Source organism: Rhinoderma darwinii, chromosome 12 (assembly GCF_050947455.1).
Source record: "Rhinoderma darwinii isolate aRhiDar2 chromosome 12, aRhiDar2.hap1, whole genome shotgun sequence".
Taxonomy (NCBI): Eukaryota; Metazoa; Chordata; class Amphibia; order Anura; family Rhinodermatidae; genus Rhinoderma; species Rhinoderma darwinii.
The window spans coordinates 58,701,912-58,720,907 of record NC_134698.1 but is presented as its reverse complement, the minus strand read 5'-3'; the positions used below and the strand labels follow the sequence as shown (position 1 = coordinate 58,720,907).

General features: G+C 41.0%; 1 protein-coding gene across 8 annotated transcripts in view; it reads right to left on the bottom strand.

The window, feature by feature from the left end:
- PCNX1 (pecanex 1) overlaps nucleotides 1-18,996 on the bottom strand; it is a 111,133-nt gene that overhangs the window by 42,455 nt on the left and 49,682 nt on the right. For 4 of the 8 annotated variants that reach the window (XM_075843972.1, XM_075843966.1, XM_075843970.1 and 1 more), the window contains 8 exons: nucleotides 17,695-17,824; nucleotides 13,793-14,034; nucleotides 8,612-8,705; nucleotides 6,877-6,934; nucleotides 4,807-5,024; nucleotides 2,492-2,645; nucleotides 1,293-1,325; nucleotides 1,008-1,179 (listed from right to left, as the gene is read on the bottom strand). In XM_075843972.1, the coding sequence (XP_075700087.1) occupies nucleotides 1,008-1,179; nucleotides 1,293-1,325; nucleotides 2,492-2,645; nucleotides 4,807-5,024; nucleotides 6,877-6,934; nucleotides 8,612-8,705; nucleotides 13,793-14,034; nucleotides 17,695-17,824 (1,101 nt within the window). The remainder of the gene's footprint in view (nucleotides 1-1,007; nucleotides 1,180-1,292; nucleotides 1,326-2,491; nucleotides 2,646-4,806; nucleotides 5,025-6,876; nucleotides 6,935-8,611; nucleotides 8,706-13,792; nucleotides 14,035-17,694; nucleotides 17,825-18,996) is intronic. The other 4 variants (XM_075843967.1, XM_075843969.1, XM_075843973.1 and 1 more) reach the window with 4 other exon arrangements.

Here is an 18,996-nt window from a genome sequence, read left to right as displayed (position 1 = left end):
GTTTTTCTATTTATGTGACTAGCCACTTACAATAAGTCTTTAAATATTGCAGTTTTCACACTGGCCACTAGAGCAGTCACAAGCAGCGGATATTTCCTGTTCTCTGTGGCTCACTTGTTAGCCTTGCTAGATACAGTCAAAGGATGAGAATAATCCCATCATCATTAGAAGGTGAGCGAGTTAATGATCACTGTACTGTATTACTGGAAGCCTAGATAAAGGTAGGTTAGCAACACGATACACACAGATAAGAGACTGTGTATGCAGCTCCCCTGCCACTCCCTGGTCTCTGCGGGAGGAGCATGTACTTCTTCCTGGAGACTGTAAAACACTTAAAGAGGCTCTGTCACCACATTATAAGTGCCCTTTCTCCTACATGAGGAGATGGGCGCTATAATGTAGGTGACAGTAATGCTTTTTATTTAGAAAAACGATTTTTACCACTTTGAGCGATTTTTATCTTTATGCTAATTAGCTTCTTAATGCCCAAGTGGGCGTGATTTTACTTTAGACCAAGTGGGCGTTGTACAGAGGAGTGTATGATGCTGACCAATCAGCGTCATGCACGTCTCTCCATTCATTTACACTGCACTAGCGATATAGCTATATCGTTAGGTGCAGCTACATACACACACTATAACATTACTGCAATGTCCTGATAATGAATATACATCACTACCAGCCAGGACGTGATGTGTATTCAGAATCCTGACACGTCTGAATCTTTTCTGTGAGATTTCCAGCAAGGCAAACGTAATCTCGCGAGATTACAATGTAAACGAGATTACGTTTGCCTTGCTGAGAATCTCACAGAAAAGATTCAGATGTAGACATTTTTGTGTGTTAACCAAAAAGGAGAACTTTTAACGTGGTACCTTGTAAGAAAAAAGTGTTCACATAGTATAGTGAATGCCAATTTTGGATTATAAAGGAAAAAAAATGCATGTGAACACTACCTAATACTCTGAACATAAGATGACGGGACAAGTAGCAGAAGGCACACTTACCAACGACTAAGTCCCTTGCTGAGATGAGGAGCACAGGATTGGTGAAGGCCATTCCATATAATTTGTATTTGGTGGCAGACAGGTTTTTGCTTCCATAGTCCAGTAACCAAATAAGGCCACAACAGGCACAGAAGTAAACAGGCCTACTATAGGCTATGATACGGTTATGGCCCTGCAAGAAACAGTTTCATATAAGTGACTCATTTTAATTTTCTTGTGTAGTCTGGACTACAATTTTTTTTTTTGTGCATTTAAAAACGTATTCTGACGACCGTGCATACTTACATGTCTAGGGGAAGAAGAATCAGGTTGAACACTCTGAAATAAAAACATGAAACATATCCAAGATTAAATTTTTATCCCCTAAAGGACAAAAAAAAAAAAACAACCTTTATCGCATTGCTTAAAGGAACACCAATGTTAAAATGGACACAGAGTTATGCCTAGTGCAGGGACTTCGGGGTCCTTTCTTGCGTTCTTTGGATCCCGGTGTCATGCAGAGATACCTCAGGCACTGCACTAGGCATCGGACAGCATGCTTTGTTCAATATCTCCCCATAGTGGTTTTCTTAGTGGGAAGGGGGTTAAAGTGTCCAACTTGGATAAGAAAGTCAGTGGCTTGTTGGTCAACTATCAAATCCATCGTGACATTTCCACAGTTAGGAGTTGTTGCCAGAGTTTTAATGAAACTATTAAACCATTGAAAATTAACCTTTGGTCTGCTGCTGAGTTATTTGCTCAGATACACATTTTCAACAGATTTTTTTTAATATCACAATTAGGTCAAAACACGTTAAAACAATTGACCGTAAGTGATTATGTTGTGAAAAGTCAAATTTCAGGAGCACGAACAAAATGCATTTTGGGTTTCACTGGACAGAATAAATGGAAAAAGCCAATAGACGGTCATCGATCTATAACCAAATAGATCAAAATGGTCAAGTAGCCACACTTTATAGAGTTACAGCACTTGTCTGAAGATTGTTGAGTGGCATGAAGGAAATGCCCTTCTGACGAAAAAACAATTTTATCAGCTTAAGGGTGCACACGTAGTGTTTTCAGACGTTTCGTGGGCCGTGTAAACGTCCCGAAAAACGGCTGAAAAATGGGAAGCAGAACGAATACAAACATCTACCCATTTCAATGGGAAATACGGCGTTCTGTTCCAACGGGGCGTTTTTTGCACGGCCGTTTTTCGAACCGGCAGCGTAATAAAAACTCAGACAAAAAAGAAGTGCATGTCATCTCTTGAGCCGTTTTTGGAGCAGTTTTTCATGGACTATAGAAAAACAGCTCCAAAAACAGCCGTAAAAAAACGCAGCGAAAAACAGGAGTTTGAATAAAAAACGGCTGAATATCAGGAGCCGTTTTGCCTTGAAAATCGCTCCGTAATTTCAGACGTTTTCTTGCTAAGCGTGTGAACATACCATAAAAGTTTTGAATTCCCTAAACACAAAAAAAAAATTCAATGTAAAAAGACTCACCTTAAGGAGGGAGTACTGACAGCTGGCAATAACAAGACAAAACTGGAAGACCCAGATATCTTTGAAGAAGCCTTCTGTGAGAAGAATGGAGCCCAAAAAGGCAACGAGAATTGCAAGGATGATGGACAGGACATTTTCTAGGATCTCTCTATTCCTGAAAGGTATTGGTGGTACATAAGTAGTTGTACATTTCCTAAATTATAAGTCATTAGTGCAATCTTTGTAACCGTGAGAAATCAGAACCTGGACATAAAGGAGATCATGTTGTTCACACAGAGCAATCCTTGTACATACTCTCCCATTAGTCCGGTCCCTAGTAAGTTAGAGCAAAGCGCCCCTTGCGCATCTGGCATGACCATGTATTACATGATCACCTGTTAACTTCAGTAGGGGACACACAATACTACGTAATATAGACATGACAGCAGCTTTTCCCTGGCAGTGACAGCTTGTCATCTGAAGTCCCAGAAGCAGCTTACCATTGGGGAGCCATCTCCAAAAAATAAGTTTGATCTTGGTGGACTCCTCTTTAAAAAGGATATTCGTGTTTCATCAATAAATGTTTTTTCTTTTGTTTAATCAAAATATATAAAAGTACAAAACAATTTTCCAATACACTTTGTTTCCATTCCTCAGGGTTCTCAAGATCATTCAGTCATCAGTCTTTCAATAGGAAGCTTCATTGCTTACTTTCAGAAGATAAAAATCTGTCCAAGGTCATGTGATGGACACAGGTGTACAGTGCGATACAAAACTGTAGTTAGGTGTCCGAGGCACCCTCCCAGATTTTGTCACCTGAAGGACCCCAGTATAAGTTAATGGGGTACATCGGCCGTTTATGGTATTATTTCTACGCCGAAAACAGGACGCAGATGTGAACACAGCCTAGCTGTAATCAGTCCTGCATCCGGGGGTCCATAACATGGCCAGGAAATATTCCTACTGAATAAAAGCAAGGCGAAACCTTTAAAACCATGAAGGAATTGATAGAGTATTATTGGAAAATTGTATTCCTTTCATTTTACAGAAGAGTAACCTTAATTTTCTTAAACTGGAATACCTCTAAACTCTGACATTTATATATTTTTCTACAAGCCACAAGAGCATAGGAGAAGTACAGAAGGTTGTGTTTACTTTAGAACAAAGACATCTAAACCTCTTGGGCACGTTCAACCTTCCGGATTTTTCGGGCAGAAAATCTGCAGCGTATTAAAGTAGCAGCAAAGTGGATGAGATTATAAAAAATCTCACCCAAACACTGCAGAAAAAAAAAAATTGACCTAAAGATTATAAACCTGCAGCATCAATCTATGCGGTGCGCGCTGCACAGTTGTTGCAGAATTTGAGCAATTACGCTGCATATTCCCAGCAAATGACGCAGGTTAAAAAAAATTGCCAAAACTTGTGATGCTGCCATAGCAAAGAGTCCCTAATTTTTTGGCTGCACTGTCTCCATGCGGCTCCTTATGATGTGGTTTCATAAAATGTGACCCCTGCAGCCGATCACAGGCTGCAGTGATCACATGCGATGAAACATCATCACAGGGAGCTGCCTGGACACCAGAAAAGCGGGGCAGCTTTACTATGGCAGTGCCACGAGCGGGGAGTATAGGTTGAGTTTTTCTGGCAGATATTTTATAAATTAAAGCAGCCTGTTTCGCCAGATTACCCTGTGTGTTATGGGTCAGATACATACACTGTGGCCTTATTCAATACACAGTCATAAAAACATCTTCCTGAAAACAGAGCGCACATTTTGCTGGTTAATGTTGTATATGTGTTGGTAAAGGCATAAATATTGTATTAAAAGTATACAAAATATTATATATTAACATATTAAAAGATCTGCACTACTCATTCAACAAGCAAGCCAAGTACAAAAACAAACATTCAGTGTAAAGCGGTAGTGTCACCACAAATATTTATGGCACATCCACAGGCTATGCCATAAGTGTCTGAGAGATGTGGGTCCTACCTCTGGTACACGCACCGATTTCCCAAACATGGGCATCCCGACCCAGTCCTGCTTTGTGAGGGAGCGGCTAGCTGCCACATGCTGGCGGAGCAAACATGCGTAACAGGGTGGGAATCTGTAAACCGCGGTGCACCTATGCTCCACCTGAATATGCCATAACGGTTTGCGGCGACAACCCTTTCAAAGGGTTGCGATTTCTATTTCCCGTTGTCTTTTTGACGGACAATAACTTTTAATTTATCAGTGTCTATTATGTTGCAAAATCTATAACCACACTTTATAGAAAGTAAAGAAATTAAGACAAAAATACACTGCCAAATGCAATACTGGCGGTCTTTACCTGTCAAACAAGGCCAAGAGTGTCAACCTGTCAAAGTTTATGCCAACCCATAGCTTGGGCAGAATCCAGAAGCGGTAGTAGTGTTTCACTTTGTGGGATGCCTGCTCCTGCGGCTGCATCTGGTCCTGCAGGTCAGGGCTTAGGTCTATATCTGGCTGCTCTAGCAAATCTGTGTCTATGGTCAGCAGCCGGTTTAATCGAATCTGAGGGAGAGAGAGCTACCAGAGAGTTAGAGGGAGACACCTTACATCCACAACAAAACTCAAGCATCATAAAGCCACAATCTATTAATACACGAATATCTAGACTTGCACAAAACAAGGAGAGGCACATGTTTCTATTGTATTGCACAATATTAAGCTTAGAACGGGAATGTATTTTCCATTTAACAGTGCTCATTGTTAAAGAGGCTCTGTCACCAGATTTTGCAACCCCTATCTCCTATTGCAGCAGATCGGCGCTGCAATCTAGATAAGAGTAACGTTTCGTTTTATTTTTAAAACGAGCATCTTTGGCCAAGTTATGACCGTTTTTATATTTATGTAAATGAGGCTTTCTAAAGTACAACTAGGCGTGTTTAAAGTTATGTACAACTTGGCGTGTATTGTGTTCGTTACATCTGGGCGTGTTTACTTCTTTTACTAGCTGGCCGTTGTGTATAGAAGTATCATCCACTTCTCTTCAGAACGCCCAGCTTCTGGCAGTGCAGACACACACGTGTTCTCCAGAGATCACGCTGTGACGTCACTCACTTCCTGCCCCAGGTCCTGCATCGTGTCGGACGAGCGAGGACACATTGGCACCAGAGGCTACAGTTGATTCTGCAGCAGCATCGGCGTTTGCAGGTAAGTCGATGTAGCTACTTACCTGCAAACGCTGATGCTGCTGCAGAATCAACTGTAGCCTCTGGTGCCGATGTGGCCGACACGATGCAGGACCTGGGGCAGGAAGTGAGTGACGTCACAGCGTGATCTCTGGAGAACACGCTGTTTGTCTGCACTGCCAGAAGCTGGGTGTTAACGAACAGAAGTGGATGATACTGATTCGTCAGCATCATACACTCCCATTCACAACGCCCAGCTAGTAAAAGAAGTAAAAACGCACAGATGTACATACACAATACACGCCTACTTGTACATAACTTTAAACACGCCCACTTGGACTTTTGCAAGCCTCATTTACATAAATATAAAAATGGTCATAACTTTGCCAAAGATGCTCGTTTTTAAAAAAAACAAACAACGTTACTCTTATCTCCATTGCAGCACCGATCTGCTGCAATAGGAAATAGGGGTTGCAAAATCTGGTGACAGAGCCTCTTTAAATAGAAGTAAAATGACTACACAAGTTTATGCACTTTTTGTTAGTTCCAATTTGCGTTCAATGTTTGACTATCTCTGGAGCCAAATATGTTTGCAGTCTCACCCATTAAAGGGGTTTTCCCATCAGAGATATTTAGGACATATCCATAGGATATGTCAAATAGATGCGGGACCCACCTGAGACCTGCACCTATCTCTAGAACGGGGCCCCCTAAACTGAGCTACGCTGTTTCCGTAACTCTCATAGTAGTGAATGGCAGTTACGGATGCAGTTTGGCATGCGAGCTACGCGGTTTCTGTAACTACCATTCAGTTCTAAGGGACTTCCGGAAAGCGCGTAGCTCAGCGAGCTACGCTGTTTACATAATTCATGGTCGAGAATCACACGTGTCAGCCACAAAACAGCAGTAGAACAGCGTTTAGGGAGCCCCGTTCTAGAGATAGGTGCGAGTCTCAGAGGTGGGACCCGCATCTATCTGCCATTTATGTCATATCCTATGGATATGTCATAAATGTCTCACAGGAAAACCCCTTTAAGCAAGAAGCCCAGAAAGTAAAAAAATAAAACGGGGCGGAGAACAATGTTACTTTACTGTAACTAAAAGTAAATCCTTTCTAATGTGCACTGTCAGGTGGATAATAGGGCATCGCATAGCTGATGACATAGTTGTGGACAAGTAGAACTGGAAAACAGGATAGTAAAAAGAGGGAGTAAAGTTTGTGAAAGAGGAACTGAAAAAAATCTTACTAGATCATGTGGGTAGAATCGAACTGAGGTAGAACTTGATACATGGGAATCTGTGTCACTGTAAAAGAAATACAGTCAAAATAAACGGATCCTATTTTGTATAATTTAATATGTTATTTTTTTTAAAGATTTGCGCCAATATCAATTAAGATGGCGCACGCTACATGATACATTTAATACCCCTGTCCTCTGAGGCCACTTTAAAGATGATCTGTCATTAAACTATGCTGCCCTGTATATGGGCAACTAAGTACGGGGACAGGTCTGCTCTCCTATTAGCCAAAACGGCACATTTAGCGGTTTGGCTAATAGGAACGTTCAAAGAATATGCCAGACTCATGGTTATGAGCCCAGTGTATTCAGGAGAGGAGTTCTAATCCCGCCCCTTTTAAAGGTGATTGACGGCTACCTGCTGTGTATCTGCATACGCAGCAGCTGTCAATCACTCAGGAAGGCGGGTGCAATGCTCCCCTCATGAATACACTAGCCTCATAAACAGGTGTCCAGTATATTTCTTTGAATGCTCCTACTTGCTAAATGCCACAATTTATTTTTTTGGTGCCGTTTTGGCAAATAGGAAAGCGGACCTTTAAGGCAGCATAGCCGGATGACAAATTCACCATAACAGTGGATGTGAGCTTTCACATTGAACTTAGCAGCAAAAATTCTCCTATTGGTGGCTGTAAGCAGACAGAACTCTATCATTTAACTAGGTCTATGCAGGGCAGTGTACCAGAACCAGAGATCTGATCGCTTTAAAGATATATTAAAATATCAGAGCTGAATTTTGGGGTTAAAAACGACAATGATAAAAAAAGGTGGATATTCACAATAAGTGATCGTTCACTAGCAATACTGTTTCATTCAGCCTACTCCCATTCAAGCAAGAGAGACAAGGCAGCACTTCCAAAAATCAAGGGAATTGATTCAATCAACACGTGCTTGAGAAAGGTCCTGTTGGACTGAAACGTTGCATTGCATTGTTGGGTGAATCAATTCCCTTGATTTTTGTAAGTGCTGCCTTGTTTCTCGTTTGGATTCCACTGTGGGACTTTGGATCAGGTTCCAGTGAGGCTTGCACCCATTATATCCTTTACATCTGCTGCTCCAGTATTGACACCCCCCTCTGTTTTTACTCCCATACAGGAGAATAGGAGGAGGCTGTAATACTGTGAACTGCCGCTACAAGTATGTTGGCGATTCACAGTACGATCAGGTAAGGAGTGAAGGAGAAGCAGCGCTCGTACAGGCGCCACGGCTCCTTCAAAACAGCTGATCGGCAGGGGTGCCGGGAGTCTGACCCCCATCAATTTCTTAGGACTGGAAAACCCCTCTAAAGGGGTCGTGTTAGAATAGACATTGGTGCCAATGGCTCTGCCTTGAAAAATCCTAACAATATGTCACCAACCTTTATGATAAGACACCCCTATGTTCGGGAAATAGCAGTGCGGGAGGGGGAGCCCTATACAGACTTGAGCCCAGCTGCAATGCTTACATGCAGCAGCGATCAGTTTAATGGGTGCTATTGGGAGGGACAGGGTTTTATAACAAACATATTGAAAAGTCCTGTTATTTTTCAAGAATAGGAGGACTAAATATAGATTTAAAACAAAAAAAACAAAAAAACAAAAACTACATGTAAACTATCCCAGAGATCCTTTAAATTAAAACATGTTAAATTTGCCATTTCACTAAATAATTAAACAGACAGATATTCAGAACTTCTAACACCCACCAGAGGTTATTTGATGTTCTTCTTGCAGCTGGCTCAAAGTTCACCAGTGACATGTCACAGCCCCCCGTTTCATAGAGAGATGGGGTGAATTTACCTGAAGGGGATGGAAAAAAAGGAGGAGAAAACACAGAACTGGTTAAACAATTTCACACAAATAAACGCAGGACTTATGTTGCTAATGATGACATCTACCCCGTCTTCCCACCATATATTAACATTGAAAGTTGCCCTCAGACACAAAGATGTTCAGAAGCTTAAATCCAAGAGACTTCCAAAACATTACCAGTTAGGCTCGGTTCCAGTACGTTTGATTTTAAGAATATATCTTAACATGCAGCAATATCCCGGTCATCAAAACAAATAAGACCTCAATGGAACCACGACGGACCCACTGTATGACAGCTTCCAATATAAACTGAAACCGATGACACTGTGTGAACAGAGCCATACTGGTTTGTGTTTATAGAACGACTTCCTCTAGTACATATCATGAAACCCTGTTCACTTCTGCGTCCTGGTTTAAGTTTATAATGGAAACTAGAACGTTGTGCTGGAACAGTCATACGATGAATACCACCGGGCACGGTGGACATCATTGGCTTACAAAAAGGGTTTGTAGGGTTCTGCCAAAGTGTCCGTCGTCTTGACAGGAAAAATATTGCATCAGAGACCACGAACGCAGATGTGAACTTGACCTAAAATGACATCTTTCTAATGATAGCCTTCAATATGAAATTCTTAAAATGTTTGAGAGAACTAAAAATTACTGAAAATATCTAAAATAAATATTTCATTTTTTTTTTTTTCATCATTGTGAGTGTGGGCACCTTTAAATATAAAATCATTGAAATGTACAAAGTAATTTTTAACCTTTCTACATAAACTACAGGTCAATGTCACACACAAAACCTGAAAAGCAGAAGGTACAGGAGGAAACAAAAGCTGCTAGGAACATTGCTGCCCAATTTCGAGTATTCCGGATGACACAAATTAAGAAAGTTCTCTCTATGCGGTGGAAGACTACGTTTTGGGGAACCAAATTAGGATTCACTAGGGATTACTAGGAAACTATGACAAACATCGACGTTTCGGGCAAATTCTTAAGTTTCATTCCCTTCATCACTTACTCAAAGTGAAGGGTTAAAGGCGTTTTTCTGGTTTTCTTTTGCAACTTTCTAATATACTTTGTTAGTCAATTCCTCACCACTTTTTAAAATAACTGCTTGTTCCAAGTGAATGGGAGCAGAATTGTTTACAGGCAGACACTATAAATCCATCCTGTTCCTTCCCGCAGAGATCATGGTGAGAGAACTAGGAGAAGTCACTTTAACGAACTGTGCACCTGTGCAAGCAGTGTTTTACGATGGGGGTTTTAACTTTTGAATGGTAACGGACAGCAAGCAGAGATCTTAAACTGAGGAATACACAGAGCATAATAGAAAGTTGCATAACACTTCATATGACATTGAATAAGCTAAATTGACACAGAACTGCCCTGTAAGGGCATGTTCACACACAGCAGTGTATTACAGCAGCAGCAGAGTGGATGAGATTTGAACAAAATCTGCAGAGAAAGCGTTCACAAATTGACCTGTGGTGCATTTTTTTTTAATCCACAGCATGTCAATTCGTGCTGCGGAATCGCTGCTCTTTTGTTGCGGGTTTTCCCCAATGTATTTAATGGGGGGGGGGGGTTAACACTAAATAAATAGAAAATTCAGCATTTTCTGCGGCAGAAAAGCAGAGATTCCACAGCAAAAATAACACATGAAGGTGGGAAGAAAAAAAAACCCTTTGCGGGTTCCAGGACGGATAGGCTGCATACTCTTACTACGCGTATCCGCTATGTCTGAGCATACCCTTAGGAGTTTTCAGTAGGGCTGCATAGCAACTTTGGAGAGATGATGCTGTGCTACATGCCAAATTAAAATACTTTAGTGCTGATTGACAGCCACGTTCCATATATTGTGCGATAGCCGTCAGTCAAGGACTGTTCAGCCGACAGCTCTTTCTCCAGACTCCCTCATACACATGTATGTTCAGCCTAGCGTGCATAGATTTTCAATAAGAAGTGGGGAATAAGACATTGCCAGACTTTAATGGCAGAGGCTTATCTCATCTGCTGCAGGAACAAAAGATTGGGCATGTTGAAATCAAACATTCCCAATCCTTCTTTACCCCAACATTTGCCATCAGGGAAGAGTTGGGCCCCCCATACACATTAGATGATCGTCTAGTTCTGCCGAAATCAGTGGGTTTGACGGACAGCCATCTTATGTGAATAGGAACGCTGAAGAAAAAAAGATTTACGGAAATACAGTGGCGCTGATTCTGAATCAGCTGCACGTCAATGTATGTTACAAATACACTGTAGAATTTCCGCACAGAAAATAACCAACGTGTGCAGGGGGCATAAGACTCATTGGAATGCAGAAGCCCCTGTCAAACCCAGGCCTAGCTTAACTGGTATATTACAAAGAACTTAATGAAATGCATTAGGCCTCATGCACACGACCATAGCGGTGTGCACGGCCGTGATTTGTGGCTCAGACGGCCACAGAGGTCACATGGCCGGGTGCATTCCTTTCTATGAGCCTGGACCGCAAAACACGGCCGTAATAAGACATGTCCGTTCTTTTTGCGGTCCAGGCTCCTGGGCAATGCACGGACCGTGGGCCCATTGAAATGAATGGGGCTGCAATTCACCCGCATATTTGCGGGTGAATTGTGGCCGCAAAAATACATTCGTGTGCATGGGGCCTTAGTTATTATTACTATAAATAACCTAAAATGTCTAAATAAAAATGTACACTACAAAGTTTACATTAAAAAGACAAGATCCAAAGAAGGCATGGATTAAAAGGCTATGTAAACCTCCAAAAGGGTTTTTGTAATAACATTTTTTTTTAGTGTTTAGTGCAACTTTCAAATTAGTTTTTATTAAAAATTATTTTTACTTTGAGATACAGCTGTTTTGTATACTGTATATGTAGCAGCTGTATCATGCGCTAAGACCTGAAACCGACAGGTCCGCGGGACTGACAGGTCCTGCGTCTCTCCACCTGTAATCGATCATATGTGAGTTATGAACCTAGATGTGATCGATAACCGCTCGATCCGGCGTATCAGAGACAGGTTTCGAACGTTTACATAGCCTTTAAAGGAATAGAGGATAACCGGAATTATATTAGATTCCATTTGCATTTATTTCCCACAAACCAGATGTATTCATTCATGTAAATTATTTATAGATTATAACGCACATTCTGAAAAATATGTTTATATGGCACCAACATAGTTAGCAAGACATGAAATGAGCACTCACAGAAGCAAAAAACTTTTACATATAGACAATAGTTATCCATTATAAAATAACAGAGGAGAAATGACTGCAATAAAATTTAGAGGTTAGAAAAACGAACAAATGGTAAAAAACGCAAATTACAAAACATAATGTAGTACTAAAAACGGTCGGTGTATTTAACATGGCACGAAGAACCTGCAAACGAAAAACTTTAAAAGGAAAAAGTGAAATATAGGTTAGAAACAAACAGCAATTTCAATTATTCGCTTATATTAGAACACGCAGCGGATTTCAATCAGTCCTCAAAAAAAAAAAAAAAGCTGTAAAAATGAAAAATAATGTCAGCAAATCAAAGGAATAACTGGCTAAATGTACAATAATAACGACAAGAAAGGCAATTTATATAGAGGAGAGGCAGGGCAGGGCAATACAAGATTCAGAAAGACTACATACGTATCGGAGAAGAAAGTTCAAACTGTGAAACTAAATGGGGCTCATGTACAAAAAGAAAAAAAAATCTAATGGACGCAATTTTATTGTGTCGAACGGTGCAGAATCTGCATCAAAACCAATGCCGTGAGACGACTTATAGACCAGGTACTATTAAACATGTCTGACACTTGTCCGTACTGCAAAATGTTTTAAAATGATGTATGTACAATGACAGACTCCGCTTAAAAGGTTTTGTCTTATTCCAAAGTGACCCCCCCCCCCCTTTATAAACCAGTGTAGGGCGCCGCTGACAAACCGCAGCTCTCGTTCTAGTAGACCTGGTCCGTCCATGTATTACAGGAATGGCCATTCATTACAATGTCTGCATGTAAGGGTATGTTCACACGGCGGGGGTCCGTAACGGCTGAAATTACGGGGATGTTTCAGCCTGAAAACATCCCCGTAATTTCAGCCGTACCGGCATGTGCAGGCGCTTGAACGCCGCGTCAATTACGGCCGTAATTAGCGCTGCTATTCATTGGAGTCAATGAATAGCGGCTCCAATTACGGCCAAAGAAGTGACAGGTCACCACTTCTACGCGGGCGTCTATTTACGCGCCGTCATTTGACAGTGGCGCGTAAATATACGCCTCGTGTGAACAGACAAACGTCTGCCCATTGCTTTCAATGGGCAGATGTTTGTCAGCGCTATTGAGGCGCTATTTTCGGGCGTAATTCGGGGCAAAAACGCCCGATTTACGTCCGTAAATAGGCCGTGTGAACATACCCTAATACTACACTTCTGTACTGACCAAAGGAAATAAGCAGCCATCGGCAACTCCGCAAATTCAGCCATTTGTTGAGGTCTTAGAAGCAGGACCTGCGGCGATCAACTAATTACAGCAATGGCTTTCATATTATAAGAGTTCTTTGATGAGATAAATCTGTTCAAGGCTATGGACACCTTTGGTGCTGGTTTTGTTTCAATTAAAATTAATATTTTACGGCATACAAATCACTTATGTGATATGCTTTTATTAAAAACTTTGCTCCGTTTCAGTTCTGCAGCCTCTAAGTATTCACTGTACAGACTAAAATTCGGTGTTCTGCAGCTTCTATGCACAATGAATACATAGAAGCTGCAAAGCTGAAACAGAGCAAAATTGTATATTACAAATGTGATTTGTATGCAAAAACAACAACTAAAAAAAGGAGTTTTACACATGGCATTTCAATAACAATTTTTATACATGAACCCCACTGTATGTGTTCGTAAAGGTGCACTTTTATTCAGTAAGCATTCAGGAGAGAGACTATATATATATATATATATATATATATATATATATATATAAAATTTATTAATTCAATGTCATCACCCAGAAAATCTCCACATTCACACAGGGTTCTGGAATGGAAAAAATAGAAGTGAACTGCATCATTACCCAAAATGTGCTGCATTAAAATTTCCATGTCCCCAAGGTTACATAAGGCCTGCATACCAAGTTCATCGTGCAAACTGCTATTGCCTATGGCAGATGCATTGTCATGTGATGCCTCTAAGTGGACACTCCCATTTCTCACCAGCAAGGAGGCGCTAGCGCTGAGCACTGCAGCCTGGGAAGGGGGGCGGGACTGGACTTTGACCTGGGTTGATGGCTGCTGGCCTTGATGACCATCTTGAAGGCTACAAGAAAACAGTTATTGGGTAGACATTAAAGGGGGCAGTGAAACAAGACCTATGTGAAAAATTACCTGACTGACTATATAACAACCTTTATCAAGATAATGTATGTACTCTGTCATAACCAAATACATTTTTATGCAGCAATGTGGATATTTAAAAAAAATTATAAAAAGTGGACTGTGTCTGCAACTTGAAAACGTAATACTTGAAGTACACTATGGGCTAGACTATTCAGAAGTGGAATTGACGACAAGGATTACTGTTCCACAATTGAAAAAGTTTCCCCGATTTAATGGGAATGATGCTTATTCATTGCAAAATAGACTTTGTATTTCAATTGCTTACCATTTTGAACATCTCTGCTTGCTGTCAGGGAATGGAAACCTTTTATTTACATCCAGATCGTAAAAGCCATTAATGCCGACAACTAAGAGGTGAACACAATTGTGTGCAGTCCTGAAAATCCAAGCTAAACACAGTAGCAGTATAAATGTATCTACGGTTTATAGTATTTGCTTTAATGTATCAGTGTAGATACAACTGGATCCGCCTGTAGTGCCGGCTGTTTAGCTCAAAGTGTATTACCTAGACTAGACTCCATTGTATTTACCTCTCTGCTATGAGCAGAATTAGTTCTGTTTGAGTTTTCAGTCTCTGGATGTAAACCAAAAAGGAATCAGCCACTGAAAGGAAGAAAATGGTGAAGGATTGAAATGCAAGGTTGCATTATACAATAATCAAGCTTTATTTACCTAAAAACCCCTTTAAATCTTACCAATCAGGGCTGCAGGTAAAGGCATGCATTGCATACCCAATAGTCAGCCACTCTGTGAACCATTTTGTAACTAAATGAAAAGTACCTGCACATAAGCTGCACTAACCATGACAGTTGAGGACATTAATAAATATACTGTATATGATTTTTCTAAGAGGATATCCACTTCTACGGGAAATGTTTTGTTGCAATTCTGGCTTTAATCGATGGCGAGACCGGCCACATTGAAATGTATCTGTCCCAGCTGGCAAGCTCAAAGCTACACAGCTCCTAAATCCCTCCAGTGCCATTCAGATGTCTATCAACGTCTGACATTTAATCTAAACACATCAGTGGTGCCTAGCGTAGACTATTTTATCACATTTCCAGTAATGCAGATCTATGAACAGTGGCAAAAAGTATTCAGATGGTCTCCAGATCACGAGACTTGGTTCCAAAAACTGGAGGTGGTATATGCTCACGGGTTCCACATATCCATGATAACGGACCATTACTGATCTAGGGCAGGCATAGAATCTATATTATAAGAAAGCCTTAAAACAAATTACCGGAAGATACATAAATATAGTTGAAAACACATAGCACCAACATGCTCTAACATAGTCCCTATGTGGTCTATGACTTTGAGGGGGAACTCAATGTATATAAAAATATATTTTTTACATTCCTAATCTATGTACTTATCCCTCACCCATGGATAGGATGCAAACAAAATGAAATATCCTCCTTGGAAATCCTATATCCCCTAAATAAACGTAACTTTAACACAGAAATAAGGAATTAGAGCAGGCCTGGTGATATTTCAGCACAATCTATGTAATACCGTATAGCATGTAAATAGCCGCCTAGGAGAATGTGCATGTAAATCACTAGATCAGTGTCCACTGGAGAGACACAGATTCGCAAATCAATATAAATCTGGCACAAGCGGATGTGGAGATTCAACCTGACTATAGCAAGTATACGGAACGTAAATGTATTACTATCCCAAATGCTTTATCGGTCAGACTAGAAAACGTTCTTCAGTTGCTCAAATTGAATAATGTTCTATAAAATGTTGAGCTCTATGTAAACTAAATAAAGCCTAGGTCTAGATATGTGGGGATACATTTCATCAGCTGCTCAAATTCCCATTTCTAGCAAATAAGGCAACAACATTGCAACAGTGGTGTTTTGGGGTCTATTTAAAGTGTAGCCCGGCATGAATAATTTACCAATGTCAAAAGCTAGACACAAATAAAAAGACCAGCACAACTCTGCACATATAATGGAATTTGAGACATTGGGGGAAGAGGGTTGAAAATGTGTTACCATTGCGAGGACTATTTGCTTGTGTTAAAATTGCGTCTATTTATTTTAATATAGGGTAAAAGCTGGGTCTAGAAAACATTCGCAGAATTACCATTAAAGCGGTTTCTCAATGCAGGTTAGAATATGCCATCAATGTCTAATGGGGGACAGACCACTAATAGAACGAAGCAGCAGTGGTGTAAGGAAAGCGCTGTACAGCTTCATCTCTCAGCAACGGACTAGAATGGCCAAGTCGAAAAGACAGAACACAAAGAGGTGCAGCAAATTCCTGGTACCACTGCCACATTATACAAGAGATTGCCGAAGGTCAAAGCAGTCAGAACCACCCCCCCCCCCCCACCACCAATGATCGGATATTAACGCATAGTCTAAAAGTAGCCCATCAATGCCTGAACTGAGAAATGTAGAAGTTTAACACAAAGATGAGAAAGAAAAAAAATTAAATATCACCAGTAAACAAACTTTATTGGACCTATTCTAACAAAATTCTAATCAAATGATGTAGATTCTATGTCAAATTAAACACAGATATGCCATGCACCCTTATCTCGCTCTATAAGGGTATGTTTATGCCGGTTGGACTGAGTAAAAGTACACAGCGTTAGCCAATCCACAACTCGCAGGGAATTCCGGCCAAAAATCTGCACAATTTGGTGCGGTCTTTTGGACGGAATCGCCAATGCGGAAAACAAAGTAGTTTAAAAAAATAAATAAAAAAGGCAATACTTACCTCCACCGGCATGGTCATAGCAACGTGTCCCTGTCTTCTCCATGCCGCCCTGGCCTCCTGTGATGATGCTGTAGCCCATGTGACCACTACAGCCTGTGATTGACTGCAGCTCACATGGGATGAAACGTAATCCCAGGAGGCCGGGCCGCATGGAGAACAGGCAGGCGAATAAGGAGCTGTCGCTATGACAACACCAGGGAAGTAAGCAGAGACTTTATTAGTTTGAAACAAGTTGTTGGTTTTTTTTTCCCCATCATTTGTGATTTGTATGGTGGAATAGCAGCTTTTCCAACAAACATTGCAACATTTGTTGCAGGTTTTAGAAAAAAAGTGCAAAAAAAAGTACAACGATTCCGCAGCATAAATGGACATGCTGCGGATTAAAAGACCACACGGCAGGTCAATTTATGCAGAATGTGAATGAGATTTGTTCAAATCTCATCCACTTTGCTGCTAATGTAATACACTGTGAATTTTCCGCAATTAAATTTGTTGCAGAAAACCTGCAGATAATCCACCGAGTGTGCATATACCAACCAATATGGTCCTCATAATTATTATATTTATTGGTGATTTTTTATTTTTTTTGTAGTAGTATAATGCTTTTCAACTAATTCTTCGTATTAATTGACTGCATTGCAGCAGATCCATGCAGTTCACATGCTCACAGTGTCATGCAGAGAAAGCCGATAGAGAAAGGGAGAAGGGTTCAAAGCAAGACGTATATATTTTTACGGTATTAGGGTGACAGTACGGGGGTGGGGGGGGGGGATTGGTGGAGCAAGCTCAGGGTAATGGTTAGAAGCCTGCAGCATGCCATATGATGGAACGTTGAATACCATACCTGAGGGGTGATCCAATGAGCGATGCGGGAGGAGTGGGATTACTCCCTGCATTGTGCCTGCGCCGTACGGCCTGGCGCCTAAATGTGCTGCGTTCACGACGAAAAGTTACAGTCTCCTCACTGGTGTGTGCTGTAGCAGCAAGACAGATACTTCAGGTGAAAAATGAAACAACTAACTCATAACTAGCCAAAATATAAACTTATTATCCCAATTTCAGAGACTGTATAATCTCCGTATGTATTCCCTGTGCACTAGACTTATTACATAAAGATAATAGTACACATAAAAAAAAGAAAAAAAATTAACATGAGGGACAAAAGACGAATGCAACCCACACTGGAAAGTAGCAAATACAGGAATAAAGAAATAATCTCTAGGTCAAACATGCGGCAATATTGTAAGAAACATTCTAATGGGCACGTGTGCGCGAAGCAAGGAGGATCATTTAGAAGTTTTGTGATTCTGCAATTCAGATTTTGAGGCTTGCTCATAAACGTGACCAGGAAACGTCTGGTGTCGGTCTGCACAATAAATCATATGTTCAACACATTATTAGGGTATGTTCACACGATGAGAGGCATTTACGTGTGAAAAGACAGACTGTTTACAGCTGCCTCGTTTCACACGTAAATGCTCCTCCTCGTAATTTACGAGGCGTCTGAGACGCCCTGAGATGCTCGTAAATCTTGAGCTGTGCTTCATTGAGTTCAATGAAGAACAGCTCAAATTACGTGGCAAAGAAGTGCCCTGCACTTCTTTGCCGAGGCAGTCCAATTACGCGTCGTCGTTTGACAGCTGTCAAACGACGACGCGTAAATGACAGGTTGTCTGCACAGTACGTCGGCAAACCCATTCAAATGAATGGGCAGATGTTTGCCGACGTATTGTAGCCCTATTTTCAGACGTAAAACGAGGCATAATACGCCTCGTTTACGTCTGAAAATAGGTCGTGTGAACCCAGCCTCAGAGTAAACAGAAACCACATAAAAAATGTCTGAAGCTGGGGTTAGTAAAGGGGAGCAGCAGAGGATCAAAGACGCATTGTACTGCTGTAAAATGCAAGTGAAAATGCACTGTGTGGACCTGGCCTTGCACACTAAAAAAAAAAAAAAAAAAAAAAAGACCAAATGCCATGTAACTGATCCAATTATTTGGTCAAAATGACCCATTTGGGAGCATCCTAAAGAGGTCTCCACCAAGAAGACCTGTAAATGAGACCTCAGGAAGCATTGGGCATGTTGGATTTCAGTTCCCACAGGAGATAAGTCGCTAACATATGCACCTCGCGTTAACCTCTCCCC